The sequence below is a fragment of the Accipiter gentilis genome, chromosome 29 (genome assembly GCF_929443795.1).
Source record: "Accipiter gentilis chromosome 29, bAccGen1.1, whole genome shotgun sequence".
NCBI lineage: Eukaryota > Metazoa > Chordata > Aves > Accipitriformes > Accipitridae > Astur > Astur gentilis.
The window spans coordinates 2,133,718-2,159,035 of record NC_064908.1 but is presented as its reverse complement, the minus strand read 5'-3'; the positions used below and the strand labels follow the sequence as shown (position 1 = coordinate 2,159,035).

The window sequence follows — 25,318 nt, the reverse complement described above, 5'->3', positions numbered from 1 at the left end:
CGTTACCCATTTTTGACCCATTAGCTAAGAATTCAGGATCCTCCACTCAAAGAAGAAATAGATGAAGGAATCAGGCTTTTCTCTCGTGCAGTCTTGCGTACAGGCAAGGGGCATAAAGCTGCTTTCCTGCAGCAGGAGCCCCATGGGTGCCCTGCAGCATCCAGCCCCTCTGAGCCAAAAGCCTTTCCCTGGGCTTTTCCAAGACCCACATTTCCAAAGGCTGCTCATGTGCTTGGCATTTCCTTTCCCCTCCTCTCAGCTTCTCTGGTCTTTTTGCTGTTCTGCTCATAGACGGAAAAGCCTTTGCAAAAAAACCAGCAGCCAAGGACATTTTTCTGCTTGGCACATGAACGTACTTTCATTTTGGCTGAGGTGGTGTGATTCTTTGGGGGAAGATGCTGCTTTGTCCCCACCTAATTCCCTTAAGGTGTTGCCCTCCTGCAACAAAGGCAGCTTCAATACCAGCCCCATCAAGATACTTTCCTCAAGGAAAGCTGCAAGCTCCAGGCTGGCTCTAAAATGTGCAGTGCAGCAGGAGCAATGCCCAGTCACTGTCTGTGAGCCATCATTTCCCAGCCCTTCACTCTGCTTCTTACCGTATCTACTAATAGACGTCCGGGATATACTGGCAGAGGCAGGAATATTGTAGGAAGAGGTCTGTTTGGGAACGAGAGCCACAACTGAGCGGTCTGATACCTGGGGAGGCAAAGGAAGAGAAGAAAAGATCAGCGAGATCCACCGTCCACACTGCGATCACCAGCTGCTCATCCAGCAAACGCAGGTAACAGAAATCCCAGCCTGGGCAGGGAGCTGTCGGCACAGCACCGAGCTCCGGAGGGCACCGGGAGCAATCCTGCCGGCCAGCCCTTGCAGAGACGCGCTCCGGGTCGGGCTGAGCTCTGTGCTGGGTCGGCAGCAGCTCTACAGCAAGGGACTGAAGGAAAGGAGCGATAAATCAAAAGACGTATTGAAGATGTTTTTGCTTGTTCTGATTTAAGATTACGTTTTATCCAATAAAAATGAGAATCTCAAGAATTGTTGTGATCCAATTAAAGTAACAATGCAGAGGGAATAAAACGGCTATAATAACGTTATGGACCATAAAACATTCCTATTAAACCATTTTTTATTTTAGCAATTTTTACGAACTTTAAAAGTTTGATTTACGGCTGAGCAAGTCATAAAGCCATCTTTCAGGGTGTTAAATTGTCAGTCCCTCTACTGCACCAGAGAAGGAATTAAATGCTGGGAAGTCAAACTATAAATGAACATTAGTGCTAACAAGATTTTGTTATAGCAGATTTTAGTAGCCATGTTTAATTTTATCCTCCCCATAAATCTAGTAGTCACTGGAAGTTTTTTAACTTATTTCCCTTAATTAAGGATCTGCAGGTTTCCAGGGAACAGGCCTGAGTGTCTTTTAATTTTGAACTTGTGGCCCACGGTGCAGCACGGCAAGGGAGCAGAGCGCGGAGTCACCGCATCTCGCAGCCTGATGGACCCGCCGGGGCTCAGCCAAGACATTCTTTAGAGGAGCCGCACAAAAGAAACGCCTCTTCATGCTGGAGAAACTGCTTTTGGGACTAAGTCCTCCCTTATTTGCCCGGAGTCCTGTGAGGGACTCGGGACCGTCTCTACGCACAGGGAAGCTCCAGGGCAGCAGCTGGATTTTGCTCCCCCGGCATCACTGTCGGCAGAAGGGGCGTCTGTGCCACGTCTGCCGCCGCGAGGTGAGCCGCACACAGCGATCTTCGCTGCCTTCAAGGCTTTGGGTTCCATTCAGATGAAAGGTTTCATGTAAATGCGAGTTGTTATTATTGCTAGTGACGGTGGAAATAATAGTCGCTGGTGTTTCACAGTACAAAAGTGAGGTATTTCTAAGCAAAACACTTCAAACACCTCCGTTATTTCCTCTTCTGCTCCTGCCTCCCTTCATCGAATTTATTAAGTCAATGGAAGGAACAATCAGTGGTGATATTATTTTCTAAGGCTGTTATTAGCTGCCACTTCAGTTCAATTCCACTAGGGAGAAACCTGAGTGTGCCGGCAGCCCCGGGTGCTCCCGCGGAGGCAGCAGCTCCCCAGCCCCTGTGCCGGGATCTGTTTTCACCAGAGCTGTGGTTAACTGGGAGAGAGGCATTAAAAATTCCACACACACAGAGGACTCTCACTCTCTAAATTTTGGGTCGAATGGCTCTTGTCAGCTAAAAAATACCAGCGTGCAAATTAACATCAGATGTAGCACACATTCATTTCCCATCTCGCTCTGCTGTTGCCACACTACTATAAAACCCCAGAGATGCCTGCAAAGCTGGCTGGCTGTTTTACAACTTTATAAATATTCCGAGTCCTCTACGAGCTGGAAACATGCTGCACAAAACACCTTAAAGAAAAGAAAAATAAAACCTGGAGCAGGGAGAGCAGCAGTGCAGAAGCCCAGACAATAATACTGTGTTTGCTTGGGGTAGTGAGGATGCAGTGAGGATGCTGGCTCCACATCCACGCCGCCCTCAGCTCCTGGGTCTCATTTTCCACACAAATCTTCCCTCTTTGCTTCTAATTTTTCATTTAAAATAGTTTTCTAGTCTCTCAGCCCTTCCAGACACACAGTGGCTGACAGGTATTCATGCTCTGCTGCCTCAGAGTTAACCCTGCATGAGCCACTGTAAATCATTTGATATTAAATTCAGTGTTTCATTTTTCCTGAGTAAAGCCACGCGGGGTGAGAGTCTCCCATGGATTTTAATAGGCATGAAACCAAAAGGATACTACACAAATGTAATACAATTCCTTACAATATAGTTTAAAAGCTCCAGAGAATTTAACAAAGAATTATGGCTATTTAACCTACACATCTATTTTTATAAATGAAGAAATAAGCAGCAGGCATACAGTTCTCTATACAATTCTATAAAGTGGTTCAAAAATATTACAGAAAGATGAAAATTTCTTTTTAAATCCAATCTGGCTTTTACATGCAAAGGCTTCCCATGAAAAACACATTTTATCCGTTGATGCAGATATATACATTGTATTTTTATCATCCTAAACATGTAGAAAACAAATGTAATAGTGTCAAAATCCAGCAGCCAAGTGCAGAGCTGAGAAACTCGGAATTAAATAACTGTCCCCTGCAGAGCCTCCCCACCCTGCCCCAGAGCACGGTGAGCAGGAGGCTGGTTTGGTCCCCGGCAGGAGTCCGAGTCCAGGAGCTGCAGGGAATGGGGCTCTGGAGCAAACGGACCCCAGAAATCAGGAGCAGGGGCAAAGCTGCGGGGAGGGGGCAGGTTCTGGTCCTTGCTTCAGCCCTTATTGCCAGGTAACAGCACCTCGGCAAAAGACCACAAAACGCCCGCTGTTATCGGGTGGAAACAGGGGCTGTGCATCTCCAATTACTGTGTGCAAACCCAGAGATCGCTTTGCCTTCAGATCAGAATAAAGACAGCACAGCTCTGAATAAAAGATGGAGAGCGCTTTACAGAGCTAGCTTTTGTTTGTTCTAGAAATTTAGAAATCGTCTTCACTAGTTCTCCAGAAGCCGGAGAAATCTAGATTTCATTTTTATGGCTTGAACCACACCTGTTTTATATGTAACACTCCAGTTAAAAGGGTGAGACAGCAGCGCTTGAAACTCAAATGATTTTATACCCTCTTCTAAGCTGTGCCTTTGCCCACATATTTGTTTTACTGTGTAGTCCCGGAGCATCTGTATTTTTGATACCTAATAAAAACATTTATTACTCAAACAGAAAAAAAACCTGGTAGGAATAAAAAAAAAAATATATTGTTGTTTGTTTTTGGCAAAAGCCCTGCCTTGACAAGATTTCTGTTGCAGTGCAGAGAACTTGGCTTCTTTTTATGGCTGAAACAGCTCTGTCGGGCTGTGCAGAGCTTGGGCCAGAGCAGGGAGAGACATGTGCAATTGCTACCTGTTTGGACGTTTGGCAGCAAAATTCTACTTTGTTCCAGAACAAAACTGACATTCGAATGACAGGAATAGCTGCAGCATCTTGAGTGTTGCAAGGATTTTGTTTATTTTAAGGGTAAACTTGTGGCTCAGATTTTCCCACAGGCACTAAAACTAAAGTACTCTCTCCCCTCACACCCAACACACGTTAGACAAACACAGATTTCACTTGTGACTTCCTTAAGATGACTTTTAAAGATCAAGGCATAATAAAGTCTCGCTGCTTCCCTGAGTGTTAGTTAATCCCTTGCAACTGTCAGGTAAAACAGATTTTAGAAACAATGGAATTCATCTGCACAACTCTTATGACATTTTACAGTAATCTCTGTTTAAATCCTTCAGGCTGCTTGGAAAAGTTGACCCTCGAGGTGCTTTTTCATATGCACTTTGCATATTTATGCCATTCTCTCTGCCTCGCTCCTTGATTATATGGCTCCTGTCAATACTGGCTCACATTCAACTTACACAGCACGAGTCACGCTGATGGACTTGAGATGGTGTATAAACAGGGAAAGATGCCAGATTAAATACTAAACACTTCTGTGTAGGTAGTGATGGACAGTAGTAGGTTACAGGTCCCAGTTAATGCAGTTACCCTCTGCTGCAGACAGGCTTTGAGGAAAAGCCTTTGATTCTCTTCAACCAAACCTTCCTCAGCTCCATCTTTACCTCTCTTTCCATCTTTCACATGCCATAAGAAGCCCCTTCCAACAGACGCACGCCTATCCAGGGAAGCCTGGGCTGGGCTGGAGCACGCAAGCTGCAAAAGCTACAGATGGCAACAATTTCTTAGGTCACCTCGCCCACCCTGGCTGATGCGCAATAGAGCATCTTCGCTGTCTAGCTTTGTTTTATATGACTTTAGTGGCAGAACTCCTGTTACTTGGCTTGGAAGACTAGGTCTGGGATTAGGAGATTTGATGTCACTCTCTCAAGACGTAGCGCTTGATATTCACCTTTTCTTAATGTGGCCTCATCCTGTACCTTCCCACAGCACTCCCTCAACCCTCCCATGTGACAATATTTTAAGTATTTGCTCTGTTTCCCTTCTTCAGTCCTTGCCGATGCTCAAGAGTCAACAGGTAGAAAGATGACGGATACAAGAGACGAGCTGCCGCAGCCCCCGCAGTGGCAGCTCAGCCCTCTCCACTGTTCCCTCTATCTCACAAGCACGGCTGGTGGTTTTAATTTAGCCAATTTTCAACTCTGCTAGTTTCTTTAAGATCCATGTCAAGGTTGCTTTCCCGTCTAATGCGTAAGCACACTGAACCCTTCTGGTTTATCATACAAATGTGACCTCCCTGTCTGTCTTGGTAGATGAGATAGTTGGGAATTAAATTTCTGCTTTTCTTTTCTTCCCCCCTGGCAGCTTTCTGGGAGCTGTCTGCTGGGGCTGTTTTCCTACCTGATAATGCATCAAGGTGTTCAAGCGCTTCCAATCTCCTTCAATCTTGGTGGTGATGTCTTCATCTTGCAGGACCACACGAGCTATCCGGCCCTGCCGCCACTCTGTGGGAGAGGCAAAAACCAGGCAGACACGATGGTCAGAGAGGGAAAAGGTACTAACAGGCTCTACCCACTTCTGGCCCAAGTAACTACTGGACAGACGAGCCTGTAGAAAAGCCCATCTCCCAAGAAGAGGCACCCAAAGAACACTAAATTCTCAGCAGAGTGAAGGAGGCTTCAGGAATCATTTGCTCTGTGGTCAACAATTAGCTGATCCCACAGAGCTCAAAACCCATCTGACAGGAGCAATGCCCCTATGCTTTCTGAGGGTAGAAACACGTATGGTGTTGTGTAGTCTGAGCTCTAGTTTTCGAGCTCTGCAAAACCCACCAAGAATCACTGATCAACCTCTCTGATCTTCCCCCTCCTATGAGGCTGGGAAGCTCCTACCCAAGTCCATGTCAACAGCTCTTGGTCTTTGAGAATATGGGACGTTTTTGTATACTGCATCGAGGATCTTCTCTTTGACTTGAGTGATGGTATCACAGTTCAGCACCTTCACGGGGATCTCTGGACTGTTCTCATTATCCGGGTTCACACAGTTTAGGATCTGGAAGGGAAGGAGAACCACACCATGCTCTAAAGGGCTTCAGAAAAGCATCTGGGAGAACTGTAACCACATGTGTCACAACAACCCATTCTCATAAAAAAAACATTGCATCCCTAATTGCATCATTGCTACTGCATCTAGTATATCTTTATAATGATTACTAAGATAGGAGTGCTGGATGTCTATTTTCATTTGCTAGAGGGAGGGCAATGCTCAATGCACAGGCAGATAAAACAGTCCCCTCAAACGCTGCTTTTCAAAATCTTAGCTCAGGCTATTTGTACCTGCAAATTAGGGACACACCTGACTTAGGCATGGGTCTAGCAGCACAAGGCTGTATTGCACTGGCAACACTTATGCTTCACGGTAGTGTCCTCATCACTGGTCACAAGGTCAGAACAGCTCACGCCCAGGTGGGGAGGACAGAAGCGATTCAGTGGCAGCTTCTACAGCGATCACTCACCAGAGTCTTGTACTCAATCTGCTGTCGGATCAGCTTGTCCTCGCTGAGGGAGTAACGGGCTTCTCCTGTGATGGCATCAATTGGACCTTTCTCCATCTGTTGCTTGATGGCACAGTAGAGCATGAAGAGCGGCTCTCCAGCACATTCCTACACAACGAGACAGACAGCAAAACTAACACAGAGGTGAAGGTGCATCTCCTCCAGGACCGCTGGCCTGCACACAGGTTTTGCCCATGATCCATTTGAGCAGAGGCACAGGCCCATTGACTCAATCTTTAGCACACGTGCAATCCAGGCTCAGCTCCCAGCAGCTCTGGGAGAGAACAGCCAAAACCATGAGCTCCATTGCTCGATGGGCATGTTGTCTTTGGCTTGGTAAATCTCTACTGAATCTATATGGCTGTAAAAAAAGGAATTTGAGATCTTGATCTCGTCGTTCGTGCCCATGAAGCACATTTTGTGGGGCTTCCAAAACCACAAATAAAGTTAAAAAATATGGAAGCCCAGGCACAGAGATGTAAGTGAGAATTTCTCCTAAGTACTAAAGAGGTGCAACAGAAACTCTAGTACATGAGAACTACACCAGGCGATCTGAGGGTTGAAGGAAGCTGTGACAGCTTGACTCAGCCCATGTAACAGCAGCCCCACATGTAGGCATCTCTGAACAAATTTCCACCTCCCCTGCCTCGCTACTACATCTTTTGACTTGTTTCAAGCCCAGATCTACCCCGGGGATGGCTGGCCGGTGAGATAGCAAAGCGGCAGCGGGGGTCTCAGCTCCATCCCTCCTTACCTTGAGGAACTTGTGGAGGAGGAAGGCAAACCAGTTAGTCAGCATCTTCTCGGCCACCGACTCGGTCCTAGGGAAGCCAGGAGGACACGTACGTTACATACAAACCCAAACCACGCATCGAAGGCCCCCAAATGTCCCCGGGTGGCACCACCTGGCTGCACCCTGGCACAGCTCCCGCAGTGCTTTGAGCCGAGCCGTGGCCCCGGACCAGGCAGGCAGCAGGATTTGGCCAGTGCTGTCCCCCCCAGCCCCCCCTGCACCGAGCTGACAGCAGCTTGCCCAGCTGACAGCCCGTCACAGCCCTGATGGGGCTGGTGACAGGGAGCCTGGTGACACTCGGCTCCTTGCACGTGGCGCAAATTACAGCCTGGCTCAGTAAATCACTGGGATTTGCAGCAGTTCCTGGCAATCAGGGACAGCAGAGTGACAATGGCAGGGAAATTGCAGCTTTCTCCCCAGTCCCACCCAGTGTCCTCTCCCCACATTGTGCCCGAGATTATCTCTAATTTAAATACAATGGCTCCTAATGATAGTTTTTAATGCCGGCTCTGCAGGATGGGGAGGCTTTCCTTAAAGCACCACAATCCCTTTTCCCGGGACGGGGACAGGATGGTGGTGCTGGTGGCAGGGTGTCTCACAGTCCACGTCTGAGCCCCGGCCACGCAGCTCACGCTGGGGGAGGCAGGCGGGCAGGCGAGGCTGCCAGCCCACCCGTGAAGCCGTGCGGGCGAGAGCTGCTCCGCCGCAGCCCAGCCAGCTGCCAACGTGACCCTGGGCAACGCGGTTCTCCGCACTACCAGCCTTCCCCTCGTGCCACACGTGCTACCAGGATCTGGTCCAAATTTCAGCAAGCGAAGAGGGATGGATCCCATCCCTCGCCTTCTGCAGCACCCTTTCCTCTGGGGACCATCTGCCTTCACCGTGAGCCCGCAGCAAGGCAGCAGTCCCACCCGGTCTGGGCATCTCTCTGCGCCTTCATCCCCTTGGCCGGCAGCTCTGCTCCCGGTGCCGTTCCTGGCAACCGCCTTTTCGAGCACTGGGCCACCAACCTGCTCCGGAGATGCCCGGCGGGCGCGGCAATGCACCGAGCCTCTGCCTCCGCACGTATCCTGACCTGGAGCAAGTCACTGTCCTGCTCCGGACCCATTTTTCCCTATTGTCCTCCATCTGCTCTGCTGCCTTGAATTAGGGACTGCCTCTTGGTATGTATTTATCCAGCATCCCGCATGTTTGAAAACTCTGGCATTTAATGAAAAACACACACTATAGAAGCAACAGGGTTTGATCCCAAAGTCAAGCAGATCAAGTATAAACCACAGATTTCAGCAAACAAAAACTGATGCCAGTCAGCAAGCAGACCTGGGGTCACGTTATCCATCATCTCTTAGGATCGCAACATCTGCCAGGAATTTGTGAAAATGTCTGCAGATCCCCAAAGAATTTAAGCCTGAATTGATTAAGTGCCTAAAAATTCATCCTACAAATTGACACACGCATTGCTCTTCTGCTTAAAATATTTCAGTCACCCAATTAAGGAGGAGAAGCACCAGCACACTCCCACACCAGTGACCTATGGAAAATGGAGTCAGTGATACAAGCTAAATAATAGGTGAAAAACTCAGAAAATTATACATTCAGGACTTCAGGGGGAATATTAATTTAATAAACTACTTTGTTAATAGAATATTAAATTAAGAATTGGCAACCCTCCCGATTAGCCTTACCAGTGAAGTAATGCCGTGTCCTGTCCCTGTTGGCCGCTCATGCCCTGACACCGACACCAGCAGCGTAAAAATAACTGAAATATGGAGTGACAGAGAAGTTGGGGCATGTTGTGTGGGAGAAGGGTATCGGATACTCCTGTGCCTAGCTGTTCCCTTTTATTTCTTTATCAGAAATACAAGATCAGCTGAATGGAACAGCAAAAAGAAACACCTCGGAGCATCTCTGTCAAACCCCATTTATCCTTACCTTCAAGCACTGAATCTCACTCTCATCTCAACACAGACTGACACCGTGAGATATTTGCAGCGCATCAGTCCCGGGGACGGCCAACGATTGAGTTAATCATCGCTGTCCCACACTGGCTGAGGAAAGAGGCTGCTCCTAACCTTCATCGCTGCTGGGTGCAGCGGGAGCACTGTAGGCTCCTTGCAAACAAGTCTGCTGCGTACACTTTCCTTGGCCGCCTCTGCCTTTGAAATCGGATCGGTGGTGGATGGCTGGGTAAGCCATCCCTTCAACTCTGCCCGCCACCGCAGGGCCTGACCTCTCTTTCTCTCCGCTACGCGGGGAGGGCTCTGCCGAGCCACAGCGATAGCTGCTGCCGGGCTTTGTGCTGCCCCTCGTACGCCGTCGCTGGGCTGCTCTCTGAAACGCTGTTATAGGTCTGCCTTTAAAATAAAAAATAAGCTCCTGAAGATTAACGTGGCAGGGAAGGATCCCTAGACTTGGAGAAAAACCTTCGCATATTGACCACATAACAAGGGCAAAGCACGATCCAGAGACAACTTTCCAAAGGAGTCTGACGCCAGCAACCAGCGCCTTGGCTGCCCCTCCGACTTTCTGAGGCACCAGGAATAAAACAAAACTAAACAAAAAGAGCTGAGAGAACCCAAAAAATAAATATGTATTTTATTAATTTTCCCTGCTATATCTAGGTCTCCGAACTGCTGCGTGCTGCGCTCTGTGCCAGGAACCAGAGCAGCTATTTGATTTAATGTCAACTTTCTTGCTGTCTCCCGCGAGGGGTAGTCATGGAAGAAAGAGAGAGGGGGAAACGAGGAAGAAAGAGAGAAAGAACTGAGTGCCAATTATCAACTGCTGCCACCAGAGAGCTCAAAAAAATAAAAAAAAACATATCTCACTTTGTGGCTGATCGCTCCTTATTAAGTCAGAGCAAGATGTTCCAGCCCGGGCTGTTTTGTGCACCAGCACCACCCGAGAGCCCGCGGGGCACAGGGCTGGGACGGGGCTCCAGCCGTAGGTTTAATAGGGCCTGTAGCGATAGGACAAGGGGAAATGGTTTTAAACTGAAAGAGGGGAGATTCAGACTAGATATAAGGGAGACATTTTTTTCGATGAGGGTGGTGAAACACTGGACCAGAGAGGTGGTAGATGCCCCATCCCTGGAAACATTCAAGGTCAGGTTTCCCATAAAAGGGCTAAATCCTGGCACTGGACAGCCAGCCTCGACGCTGCTGGTGTTGCCCATAGCCCTGTCTCTTTGCTGGGTGCTGCGGGGAGGAGGGGGCATGACTCTGATCACCAGCCGTGTATTTTTTGGAGCACCACGAAAAGTCATTATTGATGGCTGAGGCAGAAGATGCCTTCCCAGCAGCTCGTCAAACCACGGGGGAAATTAAGACGGCTTCCTTTTCCGAGATGAGTTATTGCCTCCGCAAACACAGCCAGATTTAAAGCAATTTCCTGTCAAGTATATTCATTACGGCTGGAGGAATCCCTGAAATTTTCCTAGAGCTGCGAAATCCTCTCCTCTCCTTCATCCTCCCGCTCCAGCAAGATGCCAGCGGAGCCGCAGGCACAGCCAACGGGGCAGCCACGTTCCTGCTGCCAGCCGCGGCCAGGCTCTGCAGCACGGCCAGGACCCAAAGGGACGTGGGACAGAGATGGCTCATGACATGGAGAACAGGAGTAGCCTTTTACTTGTGGCTACTGATCTGGCCTTCATTAACAGCCTCTTTTCCCCTTTTTTTTCCTGCCATTTCCCAACATCATCTTGGGCGAGTTGCTTAATCCATTCTTGAACTCCTTCCCCCAGCTGTGAACCACAAACGCTGCTGCTCCATCCAGGCAGACATGGATCCCGTGAGGATAAAGCCCACAAATACCTGCGAGGTAGCTCAAGACGCATGAGGGTGAAGGACGCAGAAGCAGCCTGGCTGCAGAGGATGGGCTGCCATCAGGAGGGAGACCTAGCCTTGCTGGGCAGCCTGCCTTTCCCTGACGGCTCCAGGGGCAATCCATGGCATTGCCCATCCGAGAGGTACTTTTCTTCACTAGGTCTTTAATGCTCTACTCATCACGATAATACCACAGCTCGTGGGAGACAAGGACCCTAAGGACTATACAGACAGGTAAGAAATCAGGCTCCTGTCCTTAAGAGCCTGAAGCCCGGTAAGACGGCTGAAAGAGCTGCATCGCTGCTCCTCCAGACCCTGCTGTCCCTGAGCTAGCGTCTCCTTTTCCCTGCTCGGAGGCACAGGGCACTGCTTGGTACCAGCAACGTGCAGGTGAGGGAGAGCTCCGTTTTTTGTGCCATTAATGTCCCCGCCACGATGCTGCCCTGAGGACTGGCAGCGGGGGCTAAACCCCTTTGCTGAACTGCTCGGACATCTCCGCACACACGGGTGAGAGAAGCAGGAGCTCGCTCGGGCGGGTGCAGGCAGGGCAGGGCAGGCGGGAGGCAGCTGGATGGCAGAGGTGACAGTGCTGGCATCTTCACCTGCTCTCAGCCAAGCCAGGGTAGGGGGGACTGCTGGGGCAAGGTAGGAGATTATGAGTGAGAGAGACACGCAGCAGAGGTAATAGCTCTCTTGGAGCCAATTTAAGACCCTGTTCAGCCATCTGTGAAATCACGGAATAGAGTTAACCCTGTGTTCTGGACACAGGCGAAGAAATGGACCGGTCACCCAAAGTCCCCCATGAAGAGCAGCGTTTTCCTTCTGACGCCAGCCCCCTGGTCCCGCAGATCCACCAGATGCCACCAGCGGTGTGGCTGTGCCAGCCCGGCGAACCACGCTGACCTGCCCACAGCCCTGTCCCCCCGCGTTACCTGCGCAGGAGCAGTTTGGGGTGGTTCTTGTTTTCCAGGTTCTTCTCGATGAGGTCGGAGAGCAGCTGCTTCAGCACGTCGGTGGCGTACTCCAGCTTGCCCTGCAGACCCGTCATGATGAGCGAGGCCACGTTGCCGCGATCGCGCATGGAGAAGCTGCGCTGCAGCTCCAGCGTTCGGATGAAGGTCAGCAGGAAGACTTTGTTGTTGATCAACTGAGCAAAGAGCTTCAAGGCCTTCTCCACGCTCTGCTGCCCGTTCCCTTGGACCTGTGGTGGAGGAGAGGATGCCCATCAGTCAAGGCACGGGAAGAGAAGGGACTGGTGGGCAGCCCTGCGCCACCGCGGGGTCACTCTGCCATCACTAGGGTTGGGGTGAATGGTTTAACCCTGGGTGCAAGAGCCAGCACCCCACCTCTCAAGGCCTCAGCATCCCCAAACATGGTCTCTGGCCAGTCCTGAACAAGCGTCACCCTTTCTGTCCTCCCCCAGCATATCAGGACGGCTCGCCTTAATCGTTGCTCCAAGCTGCACCCTCTGCATGCCATAAAGCTCTTGCTTTAAGGCTAACAGCCCTATAAATGACACACAGTTTTGCTTATTGTGCACAAAAAGTGACACTGTTGTAAGTAAATTAAATACTAATTCAGACTATTGCTTTACTATGGGACAAGTGTAAAAATTAATTGAGGCTTTCAGCCAGTTGCGGATTCAAGTAATTCATTACAAGTGAAAATGATGAACTACATTAAGCAACTCTTTACCAAACATCTTGGAGACTTATGTATTGGTTTTACTAACGTTACATAATTAAGCAACTGTGTAATTGGCAACACATTTATCACTTCTGCAATTCTGTTTTTCATGGGTAAAACAAATAAAAAGCATTCATATTTGTTTGCTAGAGCATCAGCGTATTTGGCAATTTAAACAGTGAACATAATGTGCGGGAGTGGAAAATTCAGGGCATGGGAATGGGCTGGGAGAGGCTGGTACAAAGCCTTTGTGAGTTTTACCAACACCACGGCAACTGCTCAGTGTTGGTGGCCCACTGGAGAGGAATCTAATTTGATGCACTAATGCTGAGTAGTGCTTGCTTGGAAAAGCAATGCAGCCATATGGAGCACCAGCAATCAAGAATTCTTCCTCTTACATCTCTGGCTGAAGATTTGGGCCACCCCCTGGTCTGTGTGAAGGCAACAGGACTTTCAGGATTTACTGGAGCAATGCCAGTCTCCGAGAGGGAGCGCTGAGCCCGGTACCTCTGGGCATCCCCGATGAAGGACGGCAGCCCCAAGCTCGGTGGCAGATAACGTTTCTTGAAGCAGCATCATTTTTTTTTTTTTGGCACTCTCACAGGTGAGCAGGGCCCATCTGCAAGGTGATCTGATGGACCCTTTTATGTCACCAATTTTTCTGAATCCTCAGTGAAAAAATCTTATACTTTGTTTTTTTTTTTTTGCACATACTGGTAGAAAAAGCAGGGAGATGCAAGTGCTTGCTCACAGCCGGGCAGGAGGCCAGGTATGCCTGGGCGCTTGCCCTCCTGTGGACACGCCATGCAACAGCAGCAGCAGCAGCAGCAGCAGCAGGATGCTCTAGGCAGGTTGCTCCCAGGTGCACAGTCTTCCCCTGCACCGTAAGGTGATTAAGGGGACTTTAAAAGGACACCGATAACTTATCTGGCATGCTTTGCTGCCGGCCTATAGCAATATAAAAGCCATAAAATAAAACTAAAGCAACACCTGGGAGAAGAAACCGAAAGGAATCAAGCAATGTGCGATGGAGATAAAACACCAGCTTCTTAGTTAAAATTAACTCGGGGCTCATCCTGCTAACCCCAGTGCCTCTAATAAGAAATGTATATATATGTGTGTGCGTGTGTATATATATATATATATATACACACGCACACACATATGGCATAAAGGTGCTTCAGGGTTTCATGCTGGCTTCCCTGAGGACTCAGGGAAACTTTGAAGGGCTGGAGCACAGACTTTTCCTTACCTCCAGCTCCCGCAAGACAGGATGGTCCTCAATACCGGGGAAAAGGACCCTCATGGCATACGTCCGATAGTCAAGGTACGGGATCCCGGAGCGATCCAGGTCGCTGGTTAATTCATTTATGTCTGTCTGCAGCTCTGCAAAAGCTATTTGGGGAGAAGAGAACAAGACAGAGAAACACATGTGAGCTCTGGGAGCCGAGGCTGCGGGGCAGAGGCTTCGGGAAGGGCTGGCTGGCTGCTCTCCTTGGGCACACAGCAGCAACCGTAAATGGGCCAGCTGAGGAAACCGATTCGGAGGAGACCTTGCCACATAGCTCAGACAGACCCTCACCCTTGGAGACTGTCTCAGCAGCTGAGAGCAAGAGAGTACAGACTGCACAGAGCAGATGCCGAGAACAAAAGATGCTTATTAATTTGTATGCAGTTCACACCTGTGTATACACACCTAAAACACCTTTAAAGGCTGCAGATAGAAATGCAGATCTATTTTCATAACTTGGTGCCTCCCATATTTTCCTTTCTTCTTCTCCTCCTCCTCTATCAACAGTTGCCAAAATAATCAAATCTGATGCAGATCAAATCCAAGCAGCAACTGCTTGCTGCAGGGGTCAGGAAGGAATTTATTCTTCCTCTCACAACATAACATCACCGTGTTATAGAGCTGTATGTGTGTCCTTGTGTTCATTCTCCAAAGTATGAAATGCTGGCTCAGTAAGGTCTCTGTACCCCAGCTAGGCTGTGCCCGTGACGAAGCTGTGGTCTCTCCTGAACATATCTCATTCTTTTTCCTGTGCTTTCAAGGCTATCTTTAAAAATCAGCTGAACAAATCCAATGCAACTCCCTACATATACAGAGGTCACACTATGAAATTTGCAGCTTTCTATTTGTTTTTCTTTGATTTACTAAGCTCCCTTCCAGCTGGCAGGATGTATGAAACAAGACTGCTTTTTGTCTCAACCCACCAGCTACAGAAAGAACTGCCCACGTCCCCCTTCGCTCCCCTCGGAGAGGCCAGGCTCAGCCACCTCATTGCAAGGGACAAGACTCATCTGGGTTGAAATCCGCAAGCGGCAGGTCTAGCTGGTCCAAATAACACACAAGATTTCCCAGAAGCAAATACTTGAGAGCTTCGTGCTATTCCTCAGACCTACTCTTGCTGCTCTGGGCTCACATCTTATAGACTGGAGGAGGGACTGGACCAGCTTTCCAGCCCTCCTGCCTTCCATTTGGCATACACGCTGCTTCTTGGGGGTCCAAACCTCCTCTGCTCTCTGTCTCACTCTGTGCCTTTTTACTTTTAAAAGCCCTTCACTAAAAGGTCATTAGACAAGGGGGCATATTGTGCCGGGCACCCTGGGGCTCGTGCCGTCCTCGCAATGCGATCCAGGCATGTCGCTTAAGCAGGATCAAGCTCTAATCCTATTCTCTGCACATCAGGCAGCAGAGCCGTGTCTGCCGCTGACACACTTGTTGCTGCCCACCCTCCCGCAGCGGGGCAGGCGTGCAAACCTCGCGGGGGCACGCACCCCGCTCCTCACTGCAAAACTCAGGAGACTGGGGTGGCTCCGGTGGGGAAAGCTGGGGACCAGAGCATGGGGCCGCAGCACACAGAGAGAGCCCGGTCCCGGGCAGTACTGACCCTCCTTGCACTCCAGGGCCACCCGGGACTCCAGATTGTCCATCTGCATCTGCAGCCTCTTGAGGGTCAGGTCGTTCTCTCGGGATTTGCGCTTGTAGGCGATGAGGACGATGATGACGATGATGAGGAGCAGGCTGCCTCCGGCGGCGATGCTGACGATGGCCGGCAGGGTCAGGAGGCTGTCCGAGATGATGCTCACCGAACCAGGGGAGAAGATGATACCACCAACACGCACCTACAAAGCACAACGGAGGTAACCAGCAGCTTTGGGTAAGGGTGTCAGCCTGTCCCAAAGCTCCGTCCTTCCTGGCCGGGGCGCACACCGCACAGGCTGTACAGACCCCTGAGGAAGCCCTGAAGTGCCTCTGATTCAGCCAAGGCTATAGCAGCTCCGATCGCCTTCAAACACAGAGGGTGCAGCTTATGCGAGCACAGGGAGGCTTCAAGTCATGATAAATGTGCCAGCCCTTCACTATCAGGGCTTTGTTCTTATTATCTGATGGCTCCATTTGACTTTCATTTTATAAGCTTTCAACTCCCTTTTGTAAGCCATGGACATTAGCAACCCAGTGATAATTTCCCTGACAAGAAACCAGAGCGACTGGAAAGAGAGAACAGAGAAGGGAAGAGAAAGCCCAATGTGAAAGCTACAGAGCAAACACGCTGGAGGTTAATGCTGGGACAGGCTTTTCTTGGATGTGCCCTGGCCACAGATGCAAGCAGCTCTCAGCCAGGTTGCGCTTCTGTGAATCACGCTGTGATAATCTGAATATGTTTTGGATGCTAAACTTAAAGGGAAATAAATCACAGTTACAATCTCATTTGGGCTCCACTCAAGCACTTCAGCAGCTGCGTACTTGGTTTGCGAGTGGATTTGAGGAAGCAGCAATACCCAAAACCAAAGCAGAGGAAGACACCAACTGTTATCCTGGATGAGGCTGTTGATCCAACCCGTCCAGTGTTCAGATGTCCCTGGCTGCTTCTGCTTCGGGAAAAAGCAAAACCTTTCCATCCGCTTAGCAGATCAGATATGGTACACAAGGACTGATAAAATCCCTACAGGAGGGAGAACACAGCCCACTGAAAACAGTCTCACCTACTGAAGGAAGAGCAAGCAGCACCAGAGAAAGGATGGTACCGGGTGCTGAAGGCACTGCTAGAAAGATTTGTTCTTTCCAGAAGGCTCTGATAGTAGATGGTGAATCTCAGGGAGGGAATAAGTAGTTTCTCTGTGCTAATCCACATCAATATTTTAAGCTTCCAATTAGACAGCCATAAAGATCTGAAATCCTACCGATCCTTGGACACGAAATTGCACTCAATATCCAAGCAAGTCAGGGAGCTGGAGGAGGAGGAGGAGAAAGGATGGGGAGGGAGGGAAGGGATGCCGACAGCAGCGTTTGGTCCCTCACCATCACTTTGTGCTGTCCGGTGAGATTTGGTGGCTCACACAGCAGCTGGGTCTCGGAGATGGTGACAGCGCAGGGTGTTTCTCCGATCAGCACGGTGTAGTTGAGCTTTGCTCCTCCAGGAGCAGGTGGGCACAGGTTTCTGCCCTAGGGACAAGGGGAGAGAAGACTGTACAAAGATGCAGTGCATTTCTCCAGTTTTCATCTCATTCCTAGATTGTGCAAACGATGGGACTCGGTCTAGTGTACCCCATTCTCCAAAGGGCGTATAAAGCTCCTCTCTCTGGGATTTTTTGTGCCTCTTCCCACAGGGCAAGTAAGGGTCTCCTTACCTTCAGGATGATGGGTGACCCTGGCTTCTGCTCCAGCACCCCGGTCGGGCTCAGGAGTTCAAACGTCGGGTTGGGGTAGTATATGAACTTGGTGTCGTTGTAGACCAAGAGGGACTGCACGTTGTTAAAGATAAACCCAAACTCGTCTGGCCGCTCGACGGCGTCCAGGCCAGGCCGGTACTCGGGGGTGAGGGGGGGTGCGAGGCAGGCCAGCGCCGTGGCGTTCACCACCTTGCAGACCTGCGGGGAAGGCAATGCTTTGAAAGACGGCAGGGAAAAACTTATCCCAACCTGGACAACGATGTTCTGATTCCTTAAATACTCCCTGAAAAGCCCAGCGGATTCCAGTTTAGCTGGCAATATTTAATACAGGCTTCGTGCACTGCAGCCATAGTTGGGGGGAATTTGCTTCCCCTCCGGCCAGTGCAAAGGCACTGGTGCAGAGATGGAGAGTGAGCTTCAAAATGAGCGGTGTTTTAAAGGAGCTAGAGGCTTGCATAGTGGATCACCGAGCCCTTTCTCTGTATTTTTTCTTTTCTTTCCAGTTGCATCCTCTTTGGCAATGCTAGCTTTGAAACACACCCATAGCGAATACCTGGTCCCTGCTACAAACGGGCGATTAGAGGCAATTCCCAAATGCCAGCGAGGGAGAGGAACGATCATCTGACACTCATGGGCTGGAGGTAACACGAAGGTCATCTCCTGCCAGGCTGAGGACACCCACAGCTCCTCCAGCCCTGGAAGAGGGAAGCTGGCTGATTTATGAGACTCTTGCCTTATAAAGCAGCAAGAGTCCAACCATTTGGCCTCCCTCCGTAAGTGGAAGATTTAATTTCACTCAATTTTGTGTCTTCAGAATTATTTTTGTAGCACTATAACTGCAACTGCTAGCAACAAAATTAGATGTCTTTTTAAAAAGAGCTCAGATGAAAAAGGTCTTCAGAGGGGAAGGAAGAAAGAGAATAGGAAAAGACTGCGAAGTGATTTGCCCTTTCCAAGATAATACAGATTCAGTCAGAAATATCACTGCATAGAAACAATATATTTCATTTTTACGTGGTCAAAATAATTCCTGCGGGTCCTGGAGCTACAATTCTTATTTGTAACATACAAGAACATCTTAGTTCCTGTTTAGCTGAGGATTCATTTCAGTTTCTCACTCTTGGTCTGAAAAAATACAGATAGGGGAAGGAGGTGGCATTTCAGACCAACCCCAAACTCTGCTACCAACTCCTTGCTTTGGGAACATCAGGGTGATAGACGGGAGGAGGGGAAGGAGGCAGAAAAAGAACACCCAGCTTCACCAAAATACCCAAAGCCCCATGGCCAGCATCCTTTGCATGGCGAGGAGGGCACGGGGAAGCAGCACCTGGCCTCACCGTGGTGATCTAGCTGCAAAAGTGGCCTGAAAGCTTCTTGTTCAGAAGCGGTTCCCCTCTCTCCTTCCCTCCCTGGGCTGGTACAGGCTTGCGGGTCCCAGAGCTGCAGCAATAGGAGGTTTATTTATAGAGAGGCAGCTAAGGAGAGCCTAGTTAAACATAGCAGCCTCGTAGCTGGCAGGTCTCAGCGCCTAGCTCTGGGCTTTTACAGAAAGAGCAGGACTAAAATGGGAAGTGTGGAGCAGCTGGGAATGATGGGGACAGCTACACTTGGACTTTCCGTTGTAATGTGCCGGTAGAGCTGAACTAGGTACTGGCAATGGAAGGATGCTGGGGAGAGGAGGGCTCCTGGGGCTCAGGGGCTCTGACAAAAGGGGGAATTTCAGGAGCGAAACAAGTTTATCAGACCCAAGACAGAATTTAGGCAATGGAGATGACCTGAAATGGAGTCCTCCACTTCTAGCTTTGAAAACTCCTTGGCAGTTACTGTGTTGCTGAGGAAGTAATTTCCCATTTCTCTGTGTCAGAACCCCTCTTGCCAGGGTCCCCAGTTCGGGTAAGTCTCGGGAAATACCCCCAGAGCAGCTTTTGCCACGGCAAGTCTCACCACGCAGAGGGCACTGGCACCAGTAACCACACGCGTGCGTCCAGGTGGGGGGGACCGGCCGTGCGGCAGCGCGCGGGGACGCTCCCAGGCACAGCCCGGCACCGCTGCGCCGACAGCAGCTACTTACGTTGACGAACTCCTTGCCGTTGTACTTGACGCGGATCCTCGGCTCCTGGATCACGTCCAGGTTGGAGCCGGTGATGGTCAGAGGCGTGTATCCGCTGCGGAGAACAAGGAGACACCTGAATAACGCATCTGGCAGGAGGGGCTGGGGCTGTGCAGAGAGACCCTGCTTGACAATAAGGATGCTCGTTGATCTCAGAAAGATGTTTTCTGCAGACACTTCAGGCATCAGGTGACAGCATGGATTAAAACCCACTCCCTGAGTCACTGAGGAGTGGTGTCTCAAGTTAGCTGGATTTTCTACTCTTAGCTGCACCCTCTCCCACCTAACAGCACTGCAAGGCAGCGGGATGAGAGATGGGACCAAAGAAATCAACTGAGCTGAGACTAAATACATAAGACAATAAATTAGTCACAGTGTTTAATGATTTACATAGTGATGTTTTTAAGGAACACAACAAATGGTACGTGCAGTGAAGGAACTGACGTGCACTTGCATCTGGACTGCAGACGCAGCAAGATGTCTCAGGGAGCAGGGGAGGGATGAAGAGCACCCGGTGCCATCAGAGCCGGGGAGGACACAACCCCCCGGGGCTACAGTACCCCCATTCTCCTACAGCCAGTGCCCCTGAGCAAAGTCTTTCACTCTTGGGTTCTTCTCTCATGTGTTAACTGGAGCAGCACAGCCCAGAGCTGTTCCCTTCAGAGCACCTCTGTTAGCAGTCCTGACCATCAAACCCATCTCACCCGAAACCAGACACGATCTTGAATTTGGACACAAAGCAAACATCTCGCAGAGCCTGCTGAGAGGCACTTATTTCTTTCAAGGGCAATTTTAAAAAATAATTGGAATTTGAAATGAATAGCTGTGTTACAGCGCTTGTGAGCACAACCATTAAAGTAACACCAGGGGACGAGTATGGCCCAGGTTTTTCAGCAGCAACAACGTCACGGTGATGTGACAGTGCTGGCTGCCCCATTCCTAGCAGTGAATCTGGGATAAACAGTACGTTTTGATTAGCATCAGCTTTTTCCTTTCTTGGTGGTTGCTGGTTTTGTTTTATTCCAGGACTACAAGAAGGAGCCTTTAATGAGCAATTGTGCACTTCTTCAGCAGATGGAAGTCATCTTGGCTTTATTCGTGCTCCCAGAATCTCAGTGCAGACTGCTACTGCTCTAATTCCCTGGGTAATCACAACTACTGTAGTAACTCTGGACCTGATTTTCGGTAAATGCTAATGTCACGGATGCCCAGCCCTGACAAATCCAGGACGCTGGGTGCGACGTGCATTTCCAAACAGACCCTCTTTTGGCCTCACTGAGCGTATGCTGAGAGACAAGACCCAGACCAGGCGAGCTGGCTTCTCTCGCGCTGCCAAGGACCCGCTGTCAGAGCCTCGCGTTACCTGGCGATGCTCCACTCGGGTTCGATGTGCTGCACCTTCGGATCGTCGATGTACTCAAACAGCAAGGTCCGCTCCAGCTGAGCCCGGTCGACGCTGACGGAGACGTGAACAGCCCCCAGGCCGTGGGCTGATGGGGCAGACACGCAGACGATCTCGTTCATGGATCGCCTGTGCAAGAGAGAAGCCGGGGAAGCGTTAACGGGCGGTCGCAGCGTGGGGGCAAAAAATGACCCTTTGTCCTGGGGCTGTCCTGCAGCTGCAGCAGAGCGGCTCGCTAAAAGGCTGAGCCGTCAGTCAGCCGCGGACTCTGACACCTGCGAAGGGGATGAGCTCCCGAGATGGGCAGGAGGGCTTCGCTGGCACGGGAGGGAGGGAATGGAGCTCTGTGCGGGAGGGGACTCAGCCTACCCACCAAAAGCGAAGCGCAGGCTCCCTGAAATTACTCTTTGTGCCAAACTGCAGCCTCCCACATCCCTCTGTGAACCCGCTGCCTTCTGTTGGGCGTGTGAAAACAGATGGCTGCTTTTTAAATGGGATGCATAAGCTCACTCAAAAGCCAAATTCTTCCCCTCCCCACCCCACCGCACACACGGGCCCTTGTGAGCAGCATAAAGGAGCCCGCGAAGCCCCCGCCTGGGAAGGCCAATGCCACCGTCGCCGCTGCCTTCCAGCTTTGTCTCCCCGTCAGAGCAGGGGTGACCTCGGCCTCGGCGCTGGCTGGCCGGACACAACAGACCATCTGCTTCCATCGGAGCCCCGGAGAAGGTCGAGGCGGCAGGGTAGCGAGGCGCTGTCAAAGCACAAAGGGGCCGGTGGATGGATGGATGGATGGATGGATGGACGGATGGATGAAGGGGAACGAGATCCAAGCGGTGCCACTCCTGCTGCCGGGGCAGAGTTGCCAGGAACCGCGCAGCTCTGCGGAAAGCCGGGATGCTGCTCCCATGAGAAGGGCCAGACTGATGTCTCTGGAAGGCCAGTGCCCCTGCATGGCCACCCGTGGGTTGTCCCACTTGCCAAAACCTGTGCCCGGCTCGCCAAAAAGGCTGTGCTGCTTCTGCGGCTCATTTATTTTCAGCTTCTCACAGGGGAGAGGGCAGGCAGGTCTTCAGCACCTCGCTGCTGGTTTGGCACTTAAATCAAAACCTGCTGAACGTCCAGCCTTTGCTGCCCTGGTCCTCCTCAGAGGCTGGGCAACTCGTGGAGGTGCCCGAACGGCTGAGGCTCCAGCACAGCCCTGCCCCTGCTCTGCTTCCAGCAAAGCTCCCGTTTCTCTGCCTGGGCAGGGGGATGCTGTGTGGTCCCCTTTTCGGGGCTTTTGCAGACTCCCTGCTCTCCCTAAGGAGCGTGGGCACATCACTCGGAACTGGGCATTTCAGGGGGGTATGGAACAGCGGGTACCACAATGTTCCCAGCTCACACCTTGGCACGCTCGTCCACCACAACCGAGGGAACAGCAACAACCTCCTAAAATACCTGAAACAAGCCGGACTCGACTGTTTCTATTGATGCAATCGCACGTCTACCCCTTCCCACCCTCCTCCTCCCTCCCTCATCTTATTCTCCGTCTCCACCTAGGTTTAATTTAACCACGAAGGCATCCTTGGGTGAGCAGCGCGTTTCTCCACCCTCCTTGCGGATTCTCAGAGTGTTTCCGTGCACAACCGTGCAGCTGAAGAGCTGCCTGCTGCCTGCTCTGCTGCCCTGCGCCGGCGCAGCCGCTCAGACTCCACCGCGCCTGCTTAGCTCTGGCGTGAGATCCAGAGTGACGCATCGCTGCTGGCAGAGCTGCTCCCAGCTCCCTGTGATCAGTTAATTAGCTTTCTGTGCTATTATTATGTCGTCATGGTGAATCTACCCACTCCTCCGATCAGAGAGGGGAGAATGGGGGAAGCTGTAATTAGAGTGAATCTCATTAGAAACTGCTTCATCTAATCAGGCTCCCCCACACCCTCGAGTACAATTGAAGTTCATTGCCTCAAAACAGTCCAAGCAAAACAAAGTGCACAGCGTGACCCCACATGAAGGATGGTGCCATTCATGTACTGCCGCTTGCTTTGTTTAAGTTTCTGCTTGCCTGCTGTAATTAGAACATACAGAGAATTCAAAACTCTTCCAGGTTTTGCAGGTCAGTATCTGCAGGTTGCCTGAATATAATCATATATTTAAGGGATTATATTACAGGGCTGATCCTGCTCTCAGGCCAGCTTGCAGGCTGCTTCTGCTGGTGGTAAGGCCATTACCCGTGTGCATCTGAGGATGCAATCTGGCATCTCTGCTTCGGATATGGGAAGAAATGTTGACAGATCAGTTACAGTGCTTAGCACTTGGAGAATTGATCTGCACTTGAAGACTTTGGCGTGTCCAGACCTCCTAAAGCACCACTCTAGGATGGACACAGAATAAGCACTGCTAATATCCAAACGTGGTCCCACGTCTGAACGCCCACAGCTCCCGTATTGGAGAACCTCTCAGTCTTCTAGATGAGAAATTCACCTCCAGGGGTCTTTACTTTCCCAGAAACTTCCTCGGTTCCTCCTGGGAAGCCTAAGCGAGGATCTGACAGGCAGAATCCCTTTGCACATCACACCGCTTTGCTTAGGTTCCCGCATAGGCGGCACCCACGCTATGAAATGCATACTGCCAGCTGTTGCAGGGCACCTATGTACGTTTGGTACAGGGCACGGATGTGTACGTGATGCACACAGACGTATACTGCATGTATCTTTTTTTAACTAAGCCCCAAGAAAACCCATTAAACCCTGCAAATGTCAACTCTGTGTTTACACTGCTGGGTAAAAAGCAAATTTGCCATAGAAATCCCAGAGGAGATTGATGGCTGCACAAGTTTCTCAGCAGAAGGCGTGTGCAGATCCTGGCTTTGCTCTGCCGCGCAGAAGCCCACCCCTCGCTCAGACCATTTCTAGGAGTTTGAGGCACCTGCAGCAGTGGCTGCAATAAAAGTAAGGCAAGCTGTTGATCTGTGAAAAGAGAAACTAGACGTTTCTTATAAATGTTACGTTTTCTTCAGATCAGCTGGGCTGGGGGCAGGTACTGATGACTACGATGAACATCTTACAATCGCAGTGATGTGTGCCTCAGATTTTTGGACCAGTTAACATTGTAACGGCATTAAAATGAAATAACGGACAGCACTAATACCGACGCAATCCCTCCCTTGCCAAGCAAGGCTCAGTCACAGTAAGAGAGAAGACGGTTTCCTGTAATAAAAGAGGGAATGGGAGCCTTCAGGTGTTCCCAGGTGAATTTTTGCCATGGCTGCATGTTCAGCTACAGCAGATAGACGGTGGCGCAGCCCTGATAACCGGGACGTGCGTGGCAGGACCCCGCGCTGGCCCAGCTCAGTCCCTTACCCGTAGAATTCGCAGGTCTGATTTCCCAGGAGCACCGACACACGGCTGCCGGCTCCCAGGTAGTGCCCGGAGATGGTCACCATCGTCCCTCCTGACTCTGGACCGCGACTGGGATTCAGGAAACTCACCGCTGGAGTCTGGAGAAAGAAAAGGACAAACTCAGCACTCCTGCCTGCTGCGAGGGGGGCTGTCAGCAAGCAGTGCCAGCCGGAGAAGCACGGTCCCCGGAGCATCTTCATGCTTTGGCTGGGTGGGGATATCCTTTTTAAAATGGAAAAGCAAAACAGGGATGCGTCCTGGACATCTGACAAATCCCCTGCTAAGTTTTCAAACCCAGCTCTGAAAGAGACGATGTGCTTCAACAAAACGATCGCAAATTTAGCCTCGGCAAAATTATGTATTTACCTTCAGCTTTGTTCTTAAACAAAGGTAAGCTGTTTGCACTGCAGTTTCAAAAAACTAAATATATCCCAAGCCAAGCAAACTGCCACAATGGAAATTCGAACCCAAATGTTTAAAGTTTGCCAATGTGTTAAAGCATCAAAAAACCCCACCAGGGTCTGGTAATGGGAAATACTGCACAACTTTAACAAAAGGCTCTACCATCAGCTCCAGCTTAATATGAACCATCAGCGATAGTATCGTGGAGGCAGACCCTGTTTCCCATTGCTGATGGAAAGACATCCTTGGTGGGCAAACTTAGATCCCACTTGACATTTTATTGGTGATATTATTGCAGCAATATCATGTCTTTATCCTGCCTTCTACCAGGATAGCTATTTATCCCCCTTAATAGAATTTGCAGAAAGCAGGTACCTTTTTATTTGTTTTCAATCAGTGGATATTTCCAAATTGTTTTACTAATGCTTTCACATTACCCTCTTTATGACTCTCATCTGCAAAGGCTGGCAGCCTCCCAGCTTCACTCCCCTGGTACCACCTGCTTGGCAGCTCGGTGCGTTTGTCCTG

General features: G+C 50.3%; 2 protein-coding genes across 4 annotated transcripts in view; one reads left to right on the top strand and one right to left on the bottom strand.

Moving 5' to 3' along the window:
• PLXNA2 (plexin A2) overlaps positions 1-25,318 on the bottom strand; it is a 178,613-nt gene that overhangs the window by 10,869 nt on the left and 142,426 nt on the right. For all 3 annotated transcript variants that reach the window (XR_007509978.1, XM_049832556.1, XM_049832557.1), the window contains exons 15-27: positions 24,350-24,486; positions 20,976-21,143; positions 19,574-19,667; positions 17,461-17,700; positions 17,132-17,275; positions 15,720-15,954; positions 14,081-14,223; positions 12,075-12,343; positions 7,280-7,346; positions 6,487-6,633; positions 5,864-6,023; positions 5,373-5,476; positions 597-696 (exon numbers count right to left, since the gene is read on the bottom strand). Coding sequence is in view for 2 of the 3 variants with exons in the window: in XM_049832556.1 (XP_049688513.1) it covers positions 597-696; positions 5,373-5,476; positions 5,864-6,023; positions 6,487-6,633; positions 7,280-7,346; positions 12,075-12,343; positions 14,081-14,223; positions 15,720-15,954; positions 17,132-17,275; positions 17,461-17,700; positions 19,574-19,667; positions 20,976-21,143; positions 24,350-24,486 (2,008 nt within the window). In the remaining variant the exon portion in view is untranslated. The remainder of the gene's footprint in view (positions 1-596; positions 697-5,372; positions 5,477-5,863; positions 6,024-6,486; positions 6,634-7,279; positions 7,347-12,074; positions 12,344-14,080; positions 14,224-15,719; positions 15,955-17,131; positions 17,276-17,460; positions 17,701-19,573; positions 19,668-20,975; positions 21,144-24,349; positions 24,487-25,318) is intronic.
• Positions 1-25,318, top strand: part of CD46 (CD46 molecule) — a 251,230-nt gene that overhangs the window by 101,348 nt on the left and 124,564 nt on the right. The window lies entirely within an intron of this gene.